Source organism: Bos taurus, chromosome 20 (assembly GCF_002263795.3).
Source record: "Bos taurus isolate L1 Dominette 01449 registration number 42190680 breed Hereford chromosome 20, ARS-UCD2.0, whole genome shotgun sequence".
NCBI classification, from domain to species: domain Eukaryota; kingdom Metazoa; phylum Chordata; class Mammalia; order Artiodactyla; family Bovidae; genus Bos; species Bos taurus.
The window spans coordinates 8,615,182-8,638,865 of record NC_037347.1 but is presented as its reverse complement, the minus strand read 5'-3'; the positions used below and the strand labels follow the sequence as shown (position 1 = coordinate 8,638,865).

The window sequence follows — 23,684 nt, the reverse complement described above, 5'->3', positions numbered from 1 at the left end:
GTATACTTATAGCCATAACCACTCTGGAAAGAGTAATTGTATAATTTGAATAATAACAAGTCTGGAAGGAATACTTAGTCTGACTTATATAAAATTGGGGGAGATATATTTTAACTAAGATGTTAAAATAGTCTTATATTTACTTAGTGTAAAGATTTTTACAGTGATACTCAGTAAAAGATTCCTCTTCATCTGGGATTCTGATGAATCTATGATTCTTCTGAAATTTTATATAAGATTTTGTGTAGGTGTTAATCCATACTTCTGATGAAGGGGTGTATACTGGTTATCAGATTCACATATGGTTCTTATGATCTAAAAAGCTGGTTAAGAATGACTATTTTTTGAAAGTATTGTCTAGTGTAATTGGATGAGTTTAAACAGAAGTCTTCCTAGTTTGTAGCCCAGATAAAGGGGGTTAGGGCTCTTAGTTCATCCTCAGGGTGGTGACACTGTCCTTTATGTAAGTGCTAACAGCCGCAGCCAAGAGGATCTTCTGCAGTTCTGTTTTCACCCAGAGGAGAGTGGAGACTGGTAGCTGATGGCTGTGTGTTTTTTCCTCCCAGTTGTTCTGCAGTTATTGGTTCCTTCCATGCAACTTCATTCTTCTTCTTTTTCCCTCTCTCTCCTCACTTTTTTTGCATCCTCCTCTTTTTAACTCCTCCATGTAGACTTTGCCTCTTCTAAACATAATTTCTTCTTTATTGACTAGAGTAGAAGGGCCACAGAATAACTGCAATAATAGAAACTGGCTTTAACGAACTGGCTTTTTTTTTTTAACATATATATAACAAATTATTTTCTTTCATACGCTCACTCTTTTAGGTTTCCAGTATGATTGATATTTTAGAAATAATATTTTAAAACAATTTTTATTGGAATATAGTTGATTTACAGTGTTGTGTTAATTTCAGTTGTACAGCAACACACACACCCAGTCTTTTTAAAATTTCTTTTCCCATATAGGTCATTATAGAGTACTGAGTAGAGTTCCTGTGCTTTGCATATAGCGTAGGTGCTTGTCAGTTATCTATTTTATATATAGTAGTCTCCCAGTTTATCCTCCCCTGCCCCTTGGTAACCATAAGTTTGTTTGTTTTCTGCATCTGTGACTCTACTTCTGTTTTTTGTTTGTTTTTTGAAGATTCTTTTCCCATGTAGGCCATTAACAGAGTATTGGGTAGACTTCCCTGTGATACACAGTAGGTTATTGTTAGGTGTATTTTATACATAGTGGTTTGTATCTGTCACTCCCTGTCTCACAATTTATCCCTCCTCCCCCTTTTCCTGGTCACCATAAGTTTGTTTTCCACATCTGTGACTACTTCTGTTTTGTAAATAAGTTCATTTATGCCGTCCTTTTTTTTAGGTTCCACACATGAGTAATATTGTATGATATTTGTCTTAGTTCACTGAACATGAGGCATAGTTTTAATCTAGGAAATTCTACCTTATTTTTGTTACCAGGTGGGAGGTAGAAAAAAACATGTGTTTCCTAATAAAGTTGTCAGTAACTTTCCTATTAAAGTTGTCAGTTCTGTCTTTGAAATGTATGCCTTTCATGAATAATAGATGTTATTTCATTTTTTCTGTTAGTGTTGTTACTTAAGATTATAAAGATTTTAAATATTACTGAAATTGAATTTTATCTTTCTGAATTTAATTTCATTTAAACATATTTTGGATTCATTAGCTTCATTTCTTAGTGCTTATTGTATGTTACTGTGTATTACTTGGCCAGAAAAAAGTTGTGTGTATCAACCTTTATAAAATGGAATAGTTGTAATTCCTTAAAGAAACCTTATTTAAAGAAATCTTATGCTAAACCTCCTTTGTTAAAGTGAAGGGACACTCTGGTCTGTTTTGTGAAATCCAGACTGTCAGGTATCAGGTTTACTTGAAGTGATACACATGTATTTATGGTGCTGTTGTGAGTGCATACTTTTCAGGTGTCCTTTTTTCTCTTGAAATTTTCCATCTAATTTACTTGCCAGTTTTAGTGCTGATTAGATTCTAAAGTGGGAGGTAAGATCTAATCAGAACAGTCCTATTTAAGTATTTATCCTCTTTGAACATTATTGTTACTGCTTAAAATGATTGTCAGTCAGCTTTCTTGCAGGCTAAGAAACACAGCAACCGGTAAAGAGTACATATTAGGATGAGTGATTTCTTTCTCTACCTTCTTGCCTTAGTGATCATTGCTACTCTTTGTTTTTGTTTTATCATAGAGCAAGGCAAGTGCTGTTGAAAATATCTGACAAAGTACCTGAGGAAAGCATAGGATAAAATTACTCTTATATCATTCTCTACTGACCAAATTAAACTGACCTTTGGCATCCTAAGTATTATCCAAGATATTATAATATAGTCATTCTTGGAAGTACTTGAACCTGCTAAAAATATTGAATTCTCAATGTTGAGAAAAAGTGATAGAAAAGTGTCATACGTTCTGTACCAAGTGTAGTAGGAAGGGGACCGTCTAGTGTTTGTTGAAGTACATGGTAAAATCTGAAACAAAGTTTCAGAAGACAGTTCTAAAATAATTCTTAAATAAACTTTAATGATGAAGACATTTAGAAAATCATGTGCAGATTTAACTTTTGCATGTTGAAATTCAGAAGAGTTTTTACTTTTTAATTGTATTTTTTTATTTGGCCACACTGCATGGCATGGCTTACGGGATCTTAGTTCCTTGACCAGGGGTTCAACCTGTGCCCTCTGCACTGGAAGTGTGGAGTCCTAACCACTGAATTGCCAGGGAATTTCCAGGAGCTTTTATTTTCAGTGAAACTTTTTAAATGGAGCACTGCAGGGTCTAAAATTGAGATTTGATAATAGATTAGTTTTAAACAGACAGTGATTAGAAAGTCTTCTGATAGAAATATAAATAACCAAATCAACTCAGAAAATGACATTTTATAGTTAAGAGAGGGTCATGGCCAGACCTGTGATATGAATTAAGTCATTTCTGTGTATCTGAGGTATAAAAATATTTTAAATAATTAACCAAGGCCTAAAAAATCAAGATCAGTCTTTCAGTCATTTCATTTGTGATTTAATTTCATCTCATCTTTTGCTCATTATTTCCTATTTTGGTTCTATTAGGTTCTATTTTGGAGCTTAAACTTTTTTTTTCCTTTTAGTAAATTATTCCCATGTTTTCTTCACTTTAGAACATTTGCACCAGTGTGGGATGTATTCAAAACATCTACAGAGAAATTAGCAAATTGTCACTTGGATCTTGTTAGAAAATTACAAGAATTAATAAAGGAAGTTCAGAAGTATGGAGAAGAACAAGTAAAGTCACATAAAAAGGTATCAGTTTTGTTAATCATTGGTTTGGTTGGTCAGATATTGAATACTTTGTAGTTCTGTTATTTTGATGAATCATTTCATACCTAACAGACTAAAGAAGAAGTTGCAGGAACTCTGGAAGCTGTTCAAGCCATTCAGAGCATAACTCAGGCCCTCCAGAAATCCAAGGAAAATTATAACACCAAGTGTGTAGAACAGGAACGTTTGAAAAAGGAAGGAGCTACACAGAGAGAAATAGAAAAGGTAATTGTAATAAAAATAATACCTCTGTGTTTTCAAAGCGTTTTCAAATACAAGACTGCATTTAATCTTTAAACACTCAAGAATGATCTCATGCTAACGATGAAAGTCACTGCGCATGTTAATGATTTCCCTAAGTGAAACAGAAGTAGGTTTGCAAAATACGTTGTGTATGGTAAGTAGTTTAGCAAATACATGAAAAAGGATGATTGCTTTATATCAGTGACACATTTGTAGGCTATTTGTATAAGATAATTGATGAGATAGTCCTTGGTATAAGATTTAATAATAAGGTAAAAAAAATTTTTAAGCTAGACTTTGGTATATTTAGCAAGGCAATAGATACTTGAAGGTAAGCTATAAATATATGTTGTGGGTGATTTATTGCTGACTTTGAGCCCATGTATCTAGCATTGTGGTAAACCACAACGCTTTCCCTGACTCTCATCTTGATTGAAAGTAGATTTTTTTTTTTTCTCCCTTTCAAAACAGTTTAACCATCCACTTGTTTGATGTGGTATATTATCATTTAGGAATCAGTCATAGAGAGTGATAATTTTGAAAGCTTTGTAGATTATTTGAAATATCCAGTTAAAAAAAATGGAACTATCTTGGAATTATAATAATTATAAACTTGTATATACATGAGCAAAAACTAGAAATCTGGAAAAATCAAAACAGTCAATGGAATTGGGGTATTATGTTTCCTTTAGTGTTGTGCAATAAATAAAAATTGGGAGGGGGTAAAAAATGAGGCACAGCAAATTCATGATTTTCAAACACAGCATTTCAGACACAGCAGTTAAGAATAAAATATAAAAAGAGAAAGTAAAGCAAAATAAAAGGCAATGGCACCCCACTCCAGTACTCTTGCCTGGAGAATCCCATGGATGGAGGAGCCTGGTGGGCTGCAGTCCATGGGGTCGCACAGAGTCGGACACGACTGAAATGACTTAGCAGCAGCAGAAGAACAATATTATTCTTCTTAATGAACTAGAAATGGAACAGAAACTCAAAGGCATGTGTCAGGATTGATTATGCAGGCTTGTTGGACCCAAAGTCCTAAGTTAGGCGGTGGAATTTAGCTCTTGTATGCTATAGGGGACTAAATACTGCCCACTTGAGGTGAAGCCACAAGGAACCCCACTCACTTGGAGAAGCTATAAATAGCAAAAAAAAAAAAAAAAAGACGTGCTGCTGAAGGGCTAAAGCATTATTGGAAGCTGGGGCTTAACGGACACAGTTCTGAGTGGCAATCAGGCCACGGATTTGCCCTGATTATGACAATTTTGATCATATCCTCAATATTCTTCCAGGGATGTAATTAAAAGCTGCCTTTGTAAGACTGGTAGTAAATTGGAACCTTGGAGGGCTGGCAGGAGATAACCTGAAACTGCTAGATGGGGACGGGTGAGCATAAATGATTAAATACAACACAGTTCTAGGAGGTGATGTTTACCTTGTATTCTATAGAGTTGTCCACCGATGGAGGGACAGGGAGAAGAGAGGGGAAAAAAAAGAAACCTCACACTTGAAACAAGCAAACAACCACACTTTTAGAGTACACCTTAAGAAATCTCATATAGCTTTCCCCTGCTATACAACAGTGGATTTTTCACATGAAAACTTACATGAACCAAAATGGCAGAGAAGCAGTTGCCTTAGAACACATCTTGCTAATGAACATATGAAGGAAATTGAGTTAAAGCACAGATGCTTACAGAAGCAGTTCAGATCTGTGGAGACCAATGCCGAGATGCTAAGTGTAGATCCTGGAAAGGAGCTTGGATCACTCTCACTGGTCTCAGGGTGTGTGCTCCCTTCATATTGGCTCCTGCAAAGCAAACACTCAGTACTGTTTTTCTTTTCACTTTTTTTTTTTTTTGTAAAAGTGAAAATCCTCCCTGGATTTTTTTCCAGTTTGTGAAGACAGGTGCTAATGTAATTCATTAGTAAAAGCAAAGTGGCATAAGACAAACTTTGGGAAAGCAAGGGAGACCTTTGTTAAGACAGATGGCAACAAATTTAACAGCTAGAAGAAGAATTCAGTTCAAATAAAATTTAGATTTATTAAACATGATCAGAAACATTCATATATGTTGAGGATGTTCAGAGTTGCAAATGAACGTAACACTTATATAAAAGAAATTAAGAAAGACAGATGAAACAACTAGTAGATGGGAAAACAGCTAACTAGAAAACTTGGCAATGAAATATATAGTTACTTCAATTTTAAAAAAGCATTAGAGAAGATAAACTTTAGAGTTGATATAGTGAAAGACTGAATTCGGGAATTTACCAGTGACATATGCAGAGAGTAAAGGTCACCATGGTCTGCTGTGGATTTTAGAAGAAAAAAATTGGAGAGGATGGTAGACAGGTAATATTTGAAGAGTTAACAGATCAGAATTTTTTAAGAATTAAATTCAAGAATTAGATCATAAATACATTCTCGGTATTAAGCAGGTTAAAGATAATTCAGACTGAGACACCAGAAAAAAAAAGAGAATGTTAAAAGCTACCAGGTATATCTTTTCCCTCACATCTCTGAAATTAGAATGCATCTTCACATGGTGGTGGTGGTATAATCACTGTGGGCAGGTGGCATCTGCCGTGCGGTCTCACTGGCTCTGTGAGCTTGGTTGTATATCTGGTGGCTTGACTGGACAGCTGCAGCACTGGTGTTTCAGGTGACAGACCACGTTAAGACCATCGAGGGAGGAATGGTTCTGATTGTTATTTGAAAACCTTTTGTTGAGACCTGGTAAAATCAAGAAAATGTAAACACCACTGTTTGGAAGAAAATCTGAAGATGGTGATGCAGCATTTTTAAGATATTCTCTGTCAATAATATTTTTGGTGACTTTGAAGATGATAATATGTAGGGGGAAAAACAGACCTTAGCAGCCCCTGACTTGGAAGTAACTGAGAAGAGTCAGACTCTGAATGTGAAGAAAAATTTAGGAGTATCTCAAACAGTTTATTTTGCTGTCTTTTTTATTTTTATCACACAAGAATAAAAATCTACCTCCAAGTAAGTCTAAAAGAGCTCTTACAATAAGTCTAAAATAAAAATTTTAAGTGATAAGAAAGCATAATTTCATGGTTTAATCGACAGTGTTTTCCTGTTTGAGTGGTATACAAAATAATGGTGTGTTTTACAATTAATGGTATATTAGACTTCCCTGGTGGCTCAGACAGTAAAGCGTCTGTCTACAATGCGGGAGACCTGGGTTCGATCCCTGGGTTGGGAAGATCCCCTGGAGAAGGAAATGGCAATCCACTCCAGTACTATTGCCTGGAAAATCCCATGGACAGAGGAGCCTGGTAGGCTACAGTCCATGGGGTCGCAAAGAGTCGGACACGACTGAGCGACTTCACTTAGAATTAGTAGTAGTCAAGTATAACATTAAGCATAACTACTGAAAAGAGTATAATTTAAATCTTCTGAATCAGCAAAAAGAAGAGAAAGCAGTGCTTTTTTCTAATTGTTCTGCTCAAGAGGTGATATTGTTGCTTGTGATACTTGAGGTGTTAGTGTGTCTCTGATTCATATGTAGTTAAATCCAAGCTTAAGTAAATATTTTGGCCTGTAATAAGCTCTTTATTACCATGAATGTAGATTTTTTTTTTTAAACATAGATCTTTGAACTATTTTTTGTGTGTGTGAACTTGAAAACATACTTACTGGATATTATGACATAGTATGCTTCTCATCTTCATTTACAAACCCTTTTATAAAGCACCATTTAGAAGTTACTCATATTTGTGGACTATGACAAAGTACTTATTTTTTATGTATATATTTGATTCATAAGATGTTACTGGGAAAATTATATAGACCCTTAAACAGAATTATTTCCAGTAGTATATCAATAAATTTATTTATAATGCTAAGGAAATGATAAAATACAGGATTTCTTTCATTATCACTAGGTAATCTATTAGAACCTGTCTTTTAATTATGAGAAGAAATGTAGCTATTGCTTTTAAAGCTTAGTTTCTTCTGACCCAGTTTCCTGTTTACTTATTTATTTTATTTGGCTGCATTGAGTCTTAGTTGTGGCGCGCGGCTCTTCATTGCGTCACGCGGGGACTCCTGTTGCAGCGCGTGGGCTCTGTAGCTGCAGCCCGCAGGCTCAGTAGTTGTGCACGGGCCCTAGAGCATCGGACTTGGTTGTTCCCTGGCGCGTGGGATCTTCATTGCCAGACCATGAATGGAAACCGCATTCAGTTTTGATACAAGATATGGTTTTAATACACTGCAAGATAAAGTGGTGTCCTATATTCTTTGTTTATAAAGGCCAGCAAGGATAGAGCATATATGTTTAACATAATATATGCAGTAAAATTTTCAAGACAGTGCAGAGTTAACTTTTTTAGGGTCTAGAACTGTATGCATCTCTTGCCATTCCCAACTTCCAGGTAAACCCAACTTTGTGTTTCGAATACTTAATAGATTAGTTTCTAATACTTATTTTTAGACTCCTGAACGTAGCTGGAAATAATTGCCTATGGTTCTGATTGTCTGTGTACAAATTCCAGGTTTTGCAGCTTAGCCCTCGGTGGCTCTTTGTAGTACTTTTACTCCTGTAATTATTACCAGTTGCATCCTCCATAACCATGGTTTGAAACTTTATTCTGAAGTTTCCAACCACAGCCTTCTCTTCTTCACTCATAGCAGACTACCTTTTATCACACCAAGAAAGTGGAGATCTTTTATCTTGAAGTGCTATGCTTCTCTCCTATTTTTTGATCTTCTTTAAACTCTTATTTACTTCAACACCCCTTCCCTTCAGACTTCCTGTATTCAAATTGAGCAGTCTTTTGAGAATAATTAAATTCTTGATAGCCACATGTCTGCCCCAATCTACTGGTTACTTTCCACCAATTTCTAGCCTTTTTTGTATAGGTTATGCTTCTTTTATGAACTCCCTGAGGAAAAGAGTCCTACATAATTTATCTTCCTGTTCCTTGGTGCCTAATATTTAATGTATTGTTAAGTTTGTGTTGAATAAGTAACTTTGATAAAAGTTAAAACTATTATAATACAGTAGCAATTAAAAAATAGAAATCTTGAAAAATAGACAATGATTAAAACAAATTACTGACTTTCTGAAGTGTAAAAAATATTAAGCAACATCAAGGAAAATTGAATTTTTTTTTTTTTCAACTTTTGTGCTAGCTTTATAGTCACTGATCAGACCTTAAATGGAGTATCTGTTGTGGGAGAAAGGAAGAAGACTCATAGCATATTCTGCTGGTATTGTCACATTCTTGATTGCTGAATTTTCAGTAACATTGTACTGTTATAATGTGATTGTGTAATCTTCCTCTGGGTTATAAATGAAAGTATTTTAACTTTTAAAAGCACATTCCATTGGACAAGAGAATTAGGATTTAATTTCTACATCATTGTATGACCATAACAAAAACACTAATAAGAAAGACTTGAAAAAAGGTGTTAAAGTTAGTTTATGTCATCTTGAACTCAGCATAGGCCTCATCTCTTAAAATGAACTTTTTTTTTTTTAAGGAAAGTAAAGTGATTTTGTGTAATTCTGAATGTTTTTGTTTTGTTACAGGCAGCTGTTAAATCTAAGAAAGCTACAGATACTTACAAACTCTATGTGGAAAAATATGCATTAGCAAAAGCAGATTTTGAACAGAAAATGACAGAAACAGCTCAGGTTGGTACTTTTAAGGCTTTAAATCTAAAATAGGATATTTGTATTTATTGTTTATAAATTACAGTAAGTTATATTAAATATATTTCTGATATAATTTTTTCTGTCATAAGATTTTTTTATATAGAAACTGTTAAAATACACAGTCTCAATATTTTAATAATGCTGTTTTAAAAATACACCTCTTGTTTTGGAGATTGAAAATTATGGTCAGTCAGTAGTTATAATATCATAAGGGATTATTCAGATCAACTAGAAGAGAATGTTCTAAGAGTATTGGAGAAAATGAGGACACTGGTAGATGATGAAGATTATGTATGGGTTTTAAAATTGACTTATACTTAAGTAGAAAACTGGAAATCACTCAGTGCTGAGGATGTAGTAGTTAATAAATAAAGCAATCAAGAATCCCTGCTCTCCATTTTAGTAAGGGAAAATATAAGATTTTAAAAAGTCTGTCTCCCATTAACTTGGGATAAAGTATATTCAGTTTGGTATTCTTAAGGCCTTAATTACGGGCTAGATTTAAGGTGGGTGCCTTTTATGAGTCATGTCCAGAGCTTCTACCCTCAGGTCTTGTTCTCTCGGTTTGTTTTTTTCCTTAACAGCTGTCATCATCTAACACCATGAATTTTATTTACTGTTTCAGACAGGATAGGATGGGGATGCTGTGATGACAGAGAATCCCCACAGATCTCAGTGGATTACAATAGCAAGTGCATGCTACTTGTCCATGATGAGTCAGCTCTTCACTCTGGCACTGAGACTGGTAGAGAAACCTCTTTTTAGAGCATTCTTAGTCATCGTGTCTGAGAGGACTAGAAATGTGGTGAAGCACACTAGCTTTGCTGCCCATATTTTTTACTGTCTGTCTTCCACCATTGAGTAAGTTCTGTGAGAGCCGAGACTGATTTGTGTGCTGCTATCTCCTCTGCATTTAAAACAGTTCCTAGCTCATGGTAGGCACTCTGTAGGTGTGAAGAAGGACTTTATGAATCTGCCTTTCTGGATTCTAGGGCGTCATCCTGCTTGGAGTGCTAAATGAGTCACGTCCCAGAAACAAAGGGTTTGCGTGCTTGTGTGTAGGCATAATGTACTCATCTTACCATGTTGCAGGCACTGCTAGATGCTAGATGTATACAGTATGTATGTAAATAAATTCTCTGCTTTATGTGGAGTATACAGTATAGAGGAGGGAGACAGTAAATATATGCTTAATTATAAAGTTACAGATTATTATAAATGTCACAAAGGAAAAGAACAGGCTTCCATGAGATCATGAGATAGAATTATAGAGATGACCTAATTTGGACTAGAGACTTCCCGGGTAGCTCAGCTGGTATAGAAAATACCTGCAAGGGAGATGAAGAGGAATGTGACTGAGAGACCATGGAAAAAAAAAAAAAGAAAATACCTGCAATGCAGGAGACCCTGGTTTGATTCCTGGGTCAGGAAGATCCGCTGGAGAAAGGGTAGACTTCCCGTTCCAGTATTCTGGCCTGGAGAATTTCATGGACTGTATAGCCTGTGAGGTCAAAAGAGTCGGACATGACTGAGTGGCCTTCACTTAATTTGGATTAGGGAGTTAGGAAAGGCCTTTTTGGAGAACTAACATTTAAAATTGAGCCTTGAAGAATCGGTACAAGACAGTCTAGGGTATGTGTGTTCCAGGCACTGGGGACCATGGCTATGAAGGCCTAGGTGTATAAAAGAGCTCCACATTCTAGAAAGTAAAAGTGCTTACTAAAACAGGAGAGATGGTGGTTAGAAATGAGATTAAAGAAATAGTCAAGGACCAGGCTCTAGTGAGGGCTTAGGTTTTCTTCTAAGAGCAGTTGGAAGGCACTGAAGGAGCTGTATGCAGGGATACGACATGATATGATCTGCATTTTTAAAGCTAATTTTGACAGTTTCATAAAGAATGGATTATAGTGAGGCCAAAGGAGAATCATAGTCCAATTTGGAAGGTAGTATTGTAGTCCAGTGAGAAGGATAAGAGTCAGTGTGGTGGCCTTGGAGAATGAGAGAAGTGAATACATTTGGATGTGGCAGGGTTAGGGTGGGTGGGAGAATTCTGAAGGAGTTCCAGGTCTCTTCCAGGTTTGACAGAGATGAATAGCAAAGTCTAGATGAAGAGCTGTTAGTTTGAGGGGTCGGAAGGGGATCTCCTGCATTGTAGGCTGATTCTTTATCCACTGAACCATCGGGGATTAATCCCTATATACTTAAGTGGAGAAAGCAAGAAAACATGGCTGTTTTGGAGGCTCTAAGTAATCTGGACTGGACATAATGTTCACAGTCCCTTATTGACAATTCTGAATTCTCTGAACTCCCCCCCCCCTTTTTTTTTCTAGAATTCATTTGGCAGCAGAACTTGATTTGATCTGATGTGAGGCTATATATAGTCTCTTTATCCTACTTAGGCTGAATATAAATGTTTTCCTTTAGTGTTTGATAAACAGATGCCACTGCAGATCCTACTGGTAGTATAATGACATATATGATAACACGTTACCTTTATTTAAAAAAAATCCAAAATATTTAAATTCCCAAACACTTGGTCCCGAAAATTTTGAATAAAGAATTAGGCCTTTATAATATAGGGGCTTGGCAGTATACAAAACCATAATGACATGATCTTTGGATAGAGAGTGGGGAATTAAGCCAAACTCTGAGAGGTTCATCATTGTCAGTTTGGAAGAGGAAGAGATGCTGAAACCCAAGTAGGAGAAGCCAGAGAAGGAAGAAAACTGGAAAGTGTCATGTCCTGGCAGCTCAGAAGTGATAATGTTTCAGGAAGGGTTTAGTTGTGTTAAATGAGGCTCCAACTCCAGTGAGATAGAAAGTTACAATTTCTGTAGCAACTGTGGTGGTTGTGGACTCCAGCAAGTTCTGTTTTATCTTTTAAATCATTAGGAACACTCATGTATAAGGCAGTTATTGATTTATTTTCTATCGGAAAGATTAGTTTCTATCAGTGAAAATCTTGCCTTCAGTTATTTAATTTGAAAAAAGAGAAGTTAGAATTTGTTCAAGTCAGTGTTTTCGTTTGTATGTGTTACCTTATGTAGAATCTCAGCACTTATTTTTCCCTTCTCTCTTTCTGCTTCATTACATTTTTTTTTTTCAGATTGGCATTTTAATTGTTTATCTTGCCAATCCCAAGATGGAATAATTAATTTGTTTGAGCAGATGTTTAGCCACGCTGCTTTTAAATAAAGGTGATGGTATGCGGTGCTAATACGTGTATGTTTTCTCTCGTGTTCACTCTTTCTCTCTCTCTCTAGCATGTACACACAACCATAGAACAGGTTAACTCTTGTTTCTTAATAGGTAGTAGGCTTTATTTCGGGTTACTTAGAAGGGGAAAGAATTCTTTTGCTGCTTTGGTTTTTGTTCCAGGCCAAGCAGGCTGACCTAATCCTAATGGGAAAGGGGTCTGTCAGTCTAGCAGTAATGAGATTTTGGTGGCAGGACCACACCAGAGTGAGAAGAAATTGAGTCCTTGGGTGAAAGAACTTAGACTTTACTTGGAGTACTTGTGATGTAAATTTTTTCACTTGAGAATGTGTGCTCAGTCACTCGGTCATGTCTGACTCCTTTGCAACCCCTTGGACTGTAGTCAGCCAGGTTTCTCTGTCCGTGGGATTTTCCAGGCAAGAATACTGGGATGGGTTGCCATTTCCTCCTCCGGGGATCTTCCCCATCCAGGGATTGAACCTGCATCTTCTGTGGCTCCTGCACTGGCAGGTGGGTTTTTTTTGTTTGTTTGTTTTTTTACCACTGAGCCACCTGGGAAACCCTGAGTTAAGAATAAGCATGACTAAAATTGTGACTATGCTTATGCTTTTCACCACTATCAGTTTAACTTGAAACAGTAGGGAGATTTTGTTTACTTTGAACAGTAACATGGCTAGTACAAAGAATTTGAGATTTGTTTAATTAACACCCTCAGATTAAGTTTAGTATTAGAGTGCTTTTATATCTCTCTATCTATCTATCTATCTATCTATCTGTAGTGGTGGTGTTCAGTTGCTAAGTCATATCTGACCCTTTGTGACCCCGTGGACCCCATGCAGCACGCCAGGCTTCCCTGTCCTTTACTATCTCCTGGGGTTTGCTCAAACTCATGTCCATTGAGTCGGTGATGCCATCCAACCATCTCATCATTTATTGTCCCCTTCTCCTGCTGCCTTCAATATTCTCAGCATCAGGGTCTTTTCCAGTGAGTTGGCTCTTCACATCAGCATCAGCCAAAATATTGGAGCTTCAGCTTCAGCATCAGTCCTTCCAGTGAATGTTCAGGGTTGATTTCCTTTAGGATTGACTGGTTTGATCTCCTTGCTGTCCAAGGGACTCTCTCGTCTTCTCCAACACCACAGTTCAAAAACATCAATTCTTTGGCGCTCAGCCTTCTTTATGATCCAACTCTCACATACATACATGACTACTGGAGAAACCATAGCTTTGACTATACAGACTTTTGTTGGCAAAGTAATGTCTTTGCTTTTTAATATGCTCTCTAGATTTGTTTGGAGAAGGCAACGGCAACCCATTCCAGTACTCTGCTTTTCTTCCAAGGAGCAAGCGTTGTTAAACTTCATGGCTGCAGTCACCATCCACAGTGATTTTGGAGCCCAAGAAAAGAAAATCTGTCACTGTTTCCACTTTTTCCTCATGTATTTGCCATGAAGTGATGGGACTGGATGCCACGATCCTAGGTTTTTGAATGTTGAGTTCAAAGCCAGCTTTTTAACTCTGCTCTTTCTCCCTCATCAAGGGCTCTTTAGTTTTTCACTTTCTGCCATTAGAGTGCTATCATCCATCTGCATATCTGAGGTTTTTGATGTTTCTCCTGGCAGTCTTGATTCCAGCTTGTGATTCGTCCAGCCCAGTATTTCACATGATGTACTCAGGCAGGGTGACAATATATAGCCTTGTCATATTCCTTTCCCAATTTTGAACCCAATTTTTGTTCATCTGTAGTGGCTGACAAAATTGTACTTTTTAAAAACGCTAATGTAACAATAATATGAGCCCAGTGAATTTGAATGCAAGGAAGAAAAATCTGTTCAGGAAAGTTTATTCATTTATATTCAAACACTTGATACTATATTCCTTTGCTAAATAACTTAATTTATTTAATAGTCACTGATTTTGAGGAATTGTGATATTTAGCAATATCTTCCCACCAGAAATAAAGCATAATTTCAAAATTGCAGCTAAATCATGCTTTTGGGTTCTGTTTGTCTTCACGCTTCAAGATATTTCTCACTTATTAAGGATCTGACTTAGGTTTGGTGTTTCAAAAGAGAAAGAAGGTGCATAGTTTTCTTGGTATTAGGAATCATCCATATGAAATTAGTGGCCATTTGACCAGTCTTTTCCTGGATTTGAGACTACCTTTCTGTGGGAAAACATCTTGTTCATCAAATTGCCAAATATTAAGCTAAGGGTGAATTCTTATAATAGAAAGATAAAGTAGAATCATGTTCTGGCTGACTGTTCCTCAGTTCTTAAGAATAATTCAGGATCTTGCAGTTTTGGTATTCTTATTGGACTTGGTCGGAATTAGCCAAAACAAGTTCTGTATTTTAACTCTGTCATTCCTCACGAATAAAATTGGTAAGTTTTTGGACTGTTGTTACATTACTGCCAAAACTGTAATTTCACCATTATTGATTTTTTTTGAAGTTCATACCCTTTATACAAATACGGATATGATTATTTGGCTTAGAGATTTCTGATGCATGCTGAAGGAAACTGAACATTTAATATGGGGTGAGGGAATTTAATTTGATAAACTAGGGAAAAATAGCAAACATCTAGGCCTGCTCCTTAGACCTGATATAATTTGCCAAGAAAGAGGGTAGTCAGGTTTGGCAGTGGAAATGACAGATGTATTTTTTCTTTTTTTATTTGAAAATGACTAGTTCAGCATTTCCCAAATCCTGTTTTGAAGAAAATTATTGTGAGATATTAATAGATACTCAGAGAGGAAGAGAAGGGTTGTATGGTTAAATTTGGAAGACACAGGGTTAAGCAGAGTAAAATAAGCTTTGTTACTTTAGTATTTCTCAGTTTTTAATATATTTTTACTTTAATATATCTTTACTTCCGTTTTTAATATATTTCTTACGAAGTGAAGTATAGCACTGGTTTTCTTCCCGGGAAGTAAAGACCACAATAACGTGGAATTTTTTTCCCAGCAATATTCTTACCTCTTTCTAGCCCATTTCCTGAATAGTGCTGGGGGATCTGTGTGTTTTGTAATTTGAAAACATTCCCCAGGTCATCTGAATCATCCCTGCCTTCAGTTGAGAACTGCTGAGATAGAGTATACACACACGTTTTCACAGATTTCTTAAACCATAGATTACCTCTTTTGGAGAGTACATATTAACATTTTAAGAATTAGACATTTTGAAAGTCGCTGGGCTAGATTGTAAAGTCTTAAGAAGTAAACTGTAGTTTTAGCTCTGCCAGCTAGTTGTTTTTCAGTTTTTTTAAATACTTCTCCTTTTGGTTTTTTGACACTATTCTCTTCTGGGTCTCCTCCTAATTTTCTGACCCTGATTATAAATTTTAATTTGTGGTATCTTCTAATACTGAAAAAATTCATATTTGCCTGTGAAATGGCACAACAAAAAGTTAACTTTTTCTTATGTTATATTTCAGTATGTTAACTAGACTCATTTGTCTAGAAGCATAGTTCAGTTCAGTCGCTGAGTTGTGTCCAACTCTTTGTGACCCCATGGACTGCAGTACGCCAGGCCTCCTTGTCCAACACAGATTCCTGGAGCTTACTCAAGCTCATGTCCATTGAGCCATCCAACCATCTCATCCTCTGTCGTCCCTTTCTCCTCCTGCCTTCAATCATTCCCAGTATCAGGGTCTTTTCAAATGAGTCAGTTCTTCCCAACAGGTGGCCAAAGTATTGGACACCAACTTCAACATCAGTCCTTCTGATGAATATTTAGGACTGATTTCCTTTAGGATGGACTGGTTGGATCCTTGCAGTCCAAGGGACTCTCAAGAGTGTATGTTTAAAAAAAAAAAAAAAAAAAAGAGTCTTCTCCAACACCATAGTTCAAAAGCATCAATTCTTCGGCACTCAGCTTTCTTTACTGTCCAACTCTCACATCCATTTATGACTATTGGAAAAACCAAAGCTTTGACTAGATGGACTTCATTGGCAAAGCAACATCTCTGCTTTTTAAAGCATTGTTAAATTTTATATAATAATGGTAACTTGTTAAATTTGGTTAGCTGTATTAAGATGACTTCGAAAAATTTGTTTTAATTTCAGAATATATCTGTGTGTGTGTAATTTTTTTTTTTATATATTTGCTCCCCAGAAATTTCAGGATATTGAACAAACTCACCTCATTCACATAAAAGAAATTATAGGATCCTTGTCAAATGCTATTAAGGAAATTCATCTGCAAATAGGCCAGGTAAGTTTTCACTTTTAGTAAACTGATTCATGAGAATTTCATGTTCTCTTATGACTTTAAAAATCCAAATTCATTGCGTGGTACTGAATTATTTCAGATGAAGACTATATAAAGACTATATATTTACATGTATTAAATATGAAATAACCTGGAGTTTATAATCCTATCAAGGATGATAATTTAATTTTAAAAATTAACTTTGCTCAGTCTCTTTACATTAAAAGTCTGCTGTTAACAATTTTTGAATATTTCTTTTTAAAGTTTTATTTTAAAATTTAGAATAGCAACTTTAGTAAGTTATAGAATTTATACTTAGAAATTTTCCAAAAATATAAAAGTGGTTTAATGATGATATTTAGGGTGCATTGAAATATAACAGAGAAAGATGAAGTCTTTGTTACTAAAATTCTAATACTATTTTCATTGCTTTATGAGTTTTATTTCTTATAAGACTGATGTCTCTAAAACACTCAGATATAAACATGTCACTGCACTGACTTCTATTTTAATTGTTTTGTGAAAATTTTGTCTGAAATACAGTAAGAATATTTATGGAAAATGAAAAAAACTTATCTTTATTTCATTTTAACAGGTCCATGAAGAATTTATAAATAACATGGCCAATACTACAGTTGAAAGCTTGATACAAAAATTTGCTGAGTCAAAAGGCACTGGGAAGGAAAGACCTGGTAAGATGACAGACTCTGCAAAGAGGCATATTCATATTTCCCATTCAGTAACAAGTGTGTTTGCCTTTAAATTCCAAAATTGCAAAATGGAGCTTGGGAGATACCTAAAAATCTGTGTGAAACCTCAGATGTCATTTACTTTGTGTCAGATGGTACATTAGGTTTTTGTTTTGACCTTCAGTATTAATAATTAAGTACTACCTAAAATGGTTATCATGGGCTTCCCTGGTGGCTCACACAGTACAGAATCTGTCTGCAATGCAACAGACATGGATTTGATCCCTGGGTCAGGAAGATGCCCTGGAGAAGGGAATGGCAACCCACTGCAGTATTCTTGCCTGGAGAATTCCATGGACAGAGGAGTCTGGCAGGCTGTAGTCCATGGGGTCGCAAAGAGTCAGACACGATTGAGCAACTAACACTTACTTACTAAAGTGGTTATCATACTTTACTAAATGAATATATTAAAGTTTATATTTTCATAAGTGTAGTTAGCAACAGAAGGCCATTTTATAAGACAAAGAGTGGAAGAGAATATTGAGCCCTCAGAGCATTGAAGACAGTGGAGAACCTTTCTTAAAATTTAGTAAGAATTTAAATTTTCTTTCCTCATTCATATATGTATTCAATGTTTTTATCGAGTGAGTATAGGAGTCCTCTTTCCTATTTTATGAAGAGATGACTATAGGTTTCCTTAATCTCACTTTTAATATACATTTTATATCAGATATCATAAGCAGCATTCTCTTACCTACTCAGCATACTTACAGTCTTCTATTTAATAGATTTCTTGAATCTATTTATTATACTTACAGTCTTCTAGATTTTTAAAATCATTTATTCCATATTCTTTCAAGATACTTGTTTTCATTCCACAGGTAAAAAGTATTCAGTTCTCAGTGGACTGAAGTTAAAATCTAGTTTAGAATTCAGGAAAATGAATAAGTGATTTGAGAAGTCTGAGCCATTTTTCTTTAGTTCACAATACTAAGTTTAAAACCTAAATCATCTTCACTTCCTTTTTCCCACATTTTGTTAAGTTTTACATTGTATTGATTCAGTTTCTTCAATATTTTTCCCTTCAGGCTTTCCTCCTTATATCATTGAATGCAGCAGGAGGTTTCTAAATACAGGCACAGTAAAGATTTCTCTAGTCTATCTTATATTGTATAGCATATTAATGCTTTGGCTGTATAATTATGAACTTAATAACTGCCTTACTCATAAATCGCTGTCTTTTCATTATCAGTTCAGTCGCTCAGTCGTGTCCGTCTCTCTGCGACCCCATGGACTGCAGCACATCAGGCCTCCCTGTCTATCACCAACTCCTGGAGTTTACCCAAACTCATGTCCGTTGAGTTGATGATGCCATCCAACCATCTCATCCTCTGTCATCCCCCTTCTCCCCTTCTCCATCTTCACTCTTTCCCAGCATCAGGGTCTTTTCCAATGAGTCAGTTCTCCATATCAGGTGCCCAAAGTAATGGAGTTTCAGCTTCAGCATCAGTCCTTCCAGTGAACACTCAGGGCTGATCTCCTTCAGAATGGACTGGTTGGATCTCCTTGCAGTCCAAGGGACTCTCAAGAGTCTTCTCCCAACACCACAGTTCAAAAGCATCAGTTCTTCGGTGCTCAGCTTTCTTTACTGTCCAACTCTCACATCCGTTCATGACTACTGGAAAAACCATAGCCTTGACTAGACAAACCTTTGTTAGCAAATTAATGTCTCTGCTTTTTAATATGCTGTCTATGTTGATCATAACTTTCCTTCCAAGGAGTAAGTGTCTTTTAATTTCATGGCTGCAGTCACCATCTGCAGTGATTTTGGAGTCCCCCCCAAAATAAAGTCTGCCACTGTTTCCACTGTTTCCCCATCTATTTCCCATGAAGTGATGGGACCGGATGCCATGATCTTAGTTTTCTGAATGTTGAGTTTTAAGCCAACTTTTTCACTCTCTTCTTTCATTTTCATGAAGAGGCTCTTTAGTTCTTCTTCACTTTCTGCCATAAGGGTGGTATCATCTGCATATATGGGGTTATTGGTATTTTTGCTGGCAATCTTGATTCCAGCTTGTGCTTCATCCAGCCTAGCTTTTCTCATGATGCACTCTGCATTTCTCCTTTATAGAGAGAATGAACTTTAGATTCTGGACTTAGATTCAAAGCCTTTCAGGATCTGCCCTTGCCCAGTCTTTAGTGTTACTTTCCATTACTTCTTTTCTGTCATCCTCCACTGCAGCCAACCTGAACTGCTTGCTGTTTCCTATTCATACTCCCTTTGTGCCCTTGGTACCTTAGTTATGTTCACGTGTACTCTAGAAAATGCTATATCCTCTCATTTGCCTGCACCATCGTTGTTGTCTAACTTAGATTTTAGTAATTGTGCTTTTGTGAAGAAAGGTTCTGTATTTGATTCATCTGTTTATCTTCATTATGTGTAAATAGTACATTTTTGCTCAGTGAATGAACAGATGGACATATATGGTAAGGTTAGGATGTTAAAGAGGTTGAAATGGTTGAAGATACTGGAATGGATGGAATGCTGTTAAAAAAGTCTTGGTAAAGAAATAGTAAATAGTTATGGCTAAAAGTTTAGTGAATACTTATTTGTACCAGGTACTGTGTCAACTGCTTTGCAGGCAAAGCTTGGTCTTCAGGAACTCTTTGAAGTAGGTACTTTTATTCCCATTTTACAGATGATGGAAATATTGAGAGGTTAAGTTATTTGCCCAAACTAAGTACATGGCAGAATACTGGGATTAAATTTCAGAATCCTTGACCTCAAGGCCCATGCTTTGGAGGAATGAGAATTGAACTGCTTAAGTTTACATATGTAGAAAGAATGAGAATGCTGAGATATATAACTATAGAGTAGTGTGAAACCCTAAAATTTATTGTAAAGATTGGATGATTGGATGGCATCACCAACTGGATGGACATGAGTTTGAGTAAACTCCGGGAGTTGGTGATGGAGAGAGAGGCCTGGCGTGCTGCAGTCCATGGGGTCGCAAAGAGTCGGACACGACTGAGTGACTGAACTGAACTGAAGACGAGTTATGAGAGGTAAAAACAAAGAATTTTTATATAGATCATTTAGAAATATTGATAGAATAAAAGCAAATGTGTATTGGCTGACTGAAAATGCCTTAGAACTGAGTGAGGCTGGTAGATTGTATCATTATCAGTATCCTTTTTGTGACACTATTTTGTAGTTTTGCAAAATGTTATTTCAGGAAACTGGGCCAAGTGTACAGGGAATCTTGTTGTATTTCTTTCCTTTTTCCTTTTTTATGCTGCAGCTAAGTCACTTCAGTTGTATCTGACTCTGTGCGACCCCATAGACAGAAGCCCATCAGGCTCCCCCATCCCTGGGATTCTCCAGGCAAGAACACTGGAGTGGGTTGCCATTTCCTTCTCCAATGCATGGAAGTGAAAAGTGAAAGTGAAGTCACTCAGTCGTGTCCGACTCTAGCGACCCCATGGACTGCAGCCCACCAGGCTCCTCCGTCCACGGGATTTTCCAGGCAAAAGTACTGGAGTGGGGTGCCATTTCCTTCTCCAAGACATGAAAGTGAAAAGTGAAAGTGAAGTCGCTCGGTCATTCCTTTTTTATAAAACTGTGTAAATCTACAGTTACCTCATTAAGTTCAGTTACTTGCTTATCTGTGGTATAGCACAGTACTTAACCCTGTAGTTTGTGATCTCTACTTTACTACTAGTGAGATGTAAGCCTCAAAGTCTTCATCTATAAAGTGAGGATAATAATAGTACCTACCTTGTGGGGTTTTGTGAGGTTCACCTGAGATAATGTAACATTTATTGAGTACTTAGTGTTATTTTCCCCAAATTAATACATACTCGATTAATAGATAGGTACTATGGGATATTGCTTATTTATAAATTTAAATGTATTTGCCTCAAGATATACAAAGACATGGAGCAAATTTCTGTGACTAACTGGTAAGAGGGAGGCCAAGATTGGTGATGACATGGGCTTTCCTAGAATTACTTAACCCAGAATTAGGTGACAGTTTTAGGATGACTGTTGACATCATGTATATAGGTGACTGATTTTCAAGATAAATGATCCTAGAACTAATTTAGGGGAAAGAAAAGGCGTGAGTTGGGGTGGAATGGAAAGGTTGAATACTACTTCTCTAGTTGACTTGCTGTGGGCAACAAGTTACGCCTCTTTCATACATTTTGCACTATCTGTGGGCACTAGAGGGAGCTCATTTCAGTAATAGAAATTTTGTGTGTCTCAGAAAATAATACATGTGATTGTAAGAAATTACTGGATTTAAAGAATTTTGTTTTGTAAGAAATACACTTCCTTCAATTGTGTATACTAGGGCTTCCCTGGGAGCTCAGCAGTAAAGAATCTGCCTGCAGTGCAGGAGATGAGGGTTTGATTCCTGGGTTGGGAAGATCCCCTCAAGTAGAAAATGGCAACCCACTGCAGTATTCTTGCTTAGGAAATCCCATGGACAGAGGAGCTTGGCAAACTGTGGTCCAGGGGGTTGCAGAGTCAAAACACACACACACACAAGCACTCTCTGTCTCTCTCTCTCTTTCTCTCTCTCACACACACATTCATTCTCTCTCTCTCTCTCTCTCTCTCTCTCTCTCACACACACACACACACACACACGTCCCTCATACACACAAACACAGACGCACACTGCTGGTAACGTTTTTTTCTCTTTTGTAAGGGCTCCCTCTGGTGGATGAGTTCTTCTGTGAACTGGTTTTAGTCCAATGGGACACAATTTTAAAAGAAAGCAAGAGGCTGACTTCTTTAGAAACTTTGCATAAACTGAAAGTTAAACTATTTGTCTTACACTGAAAAATGAGTATTTTTTTCTGTAGTCAGTTATCTGTTGAAAGATGTAACCTCTAGCTCTATGTCTCCAATTTTCCTGTGTAAATCACACTTTGAGAGCATTAAATTTTCTCACTATTCATTGAGACTATTTTATATATAACATAAATATACATATATAATAATCTATATTTAGTAAATATATATTCCATTCAGTTCAGTCGCTCAGTCGTATCCGACTCTTTGCTACCCCATGGACTGCAGCACACCAGGCCTCTCTGTCCATCACCAACTCCCGGAGTTTACTCAAATTCATGTCCATTGATTCAGTGATGTCATCCAACCATCTCATCCTCTGTCGTCCCCTTCTCTTCCCACCTTCAGTCTTTCCCAGCATCAGGGTCTTTTCCAGTGAGCCAGTTCTTCACATCAGGTGGCCAAAGTATTGGAGTTTCAGCTTCAACATCAGTCCTTCTAATGAATGTTCAGGACTGATTTCCTTTAGGATGAAAGGAAAGGAGAAAAGGAAAGATATACCCATTTAAATGCAGAATTCCAAAAAATAGCAAGGAGAGATAAGAATGCCTTCCTCAGGGATCAGTGCAAAGAAATAGAGGAAAACAATAGAATGGGAAAGACTAGAGATCTCTTCAAGAAAATTGGAGATACCAAGGGAACATTTCATGCAAAGATGGGCTCAATAAAGGATAGAAATGGTATGGACCTAATAGAAGCAGAAGATATTAAGAAGAGGTGGCAAGAATACACAAAAGAACTATTCAAAAAAGATCTTCACGACCCAGATAATCACAATGGTGTGATCACTCACCTAGAGCCTGACATCCTGGAATGTGAAGTCAAGTGGGCCTTAGAAAGCATCACTACGAACAAAGCTAGTGGAGGTGATGAAATTCCAGTTGAGCTATTCCAAATCCTGAAAGATGATGCTGTGAAAGTGCTGCACTCAATGTGCCAGCAAATTTGGAAAACTCAGCAGTGGTCACAGGACTGGAAAAGCTCAGTTTTCATTCCAATCCCAAAGAAAGGCAATGCCAAAGAATGCTCAAACTACCGCACAATTGCACTCATCTCACACGCTAGTAAAGTAATGCTCAAAATTCTCCAAGCCAGGCTTCAGCAATACGTGAACCGTGAACTTCCTGATGTTCAAGCTGGTTTTAGAAAAGGCAGAGGAACCAGAGATCAAATTGCCAACATTGGTTGGATTATCAAAAAAGCAAGAGAGTTTCAGAAAAACATCTATTTCCGCTTAATTGACTATGCCAAAGCCTTTGACTGTGTGGATCACAACAAACATATATATTAAGATTAAATATACATATATAGAAATAAATGTATTTTATAATATGTAGTATCATTTTTGTCAATACTTTTTTATTGAGTTATAATTGACAGATACCATTGTATTAGCTTTAAGGTATGCAACATAATGATAAATGTATATATTGCAAAT

At 36.6% G+C, this 23,684-nt stretch overlaps 1 protein-coding gene across 2 annotated transcripts in view; it reads left to right on the top strand.

Moving 5' to 3' along the window:
* FCHO2 (FCH and mu domain containing endocytic adaptor 2) overlaps nt 1-23,684 on the top strand; it is a 126,118-nt gene that overhangs the window by 34,964 nt on the left and 67,470 nt on the right. For both annotated transcript variants that reach the window (XM_059878778.1, NM_001098119.2), the window contains 5 exons: nt 3,174-3,315; nt 3,406-3,558; nt 9,141-9,245; nt 16,601-16,699; nt 17,292-17,388. In XM_059878778.1, the coding sequence (XP_059734761.1) occupies nt 3,174-3,315; nt 3,406-3,558; nt 9,141-9,245; nt 16,601-16,699; nt 17,292-17,388 (596 nt within the window). The remainder of the gene's footprint in view (nt 1-3,173; nt 3,316-3,405; nt 3,559-9,140; nt 9,246-16,600; nt 16,700-17,291; nt 17,389-23,684) is intronic.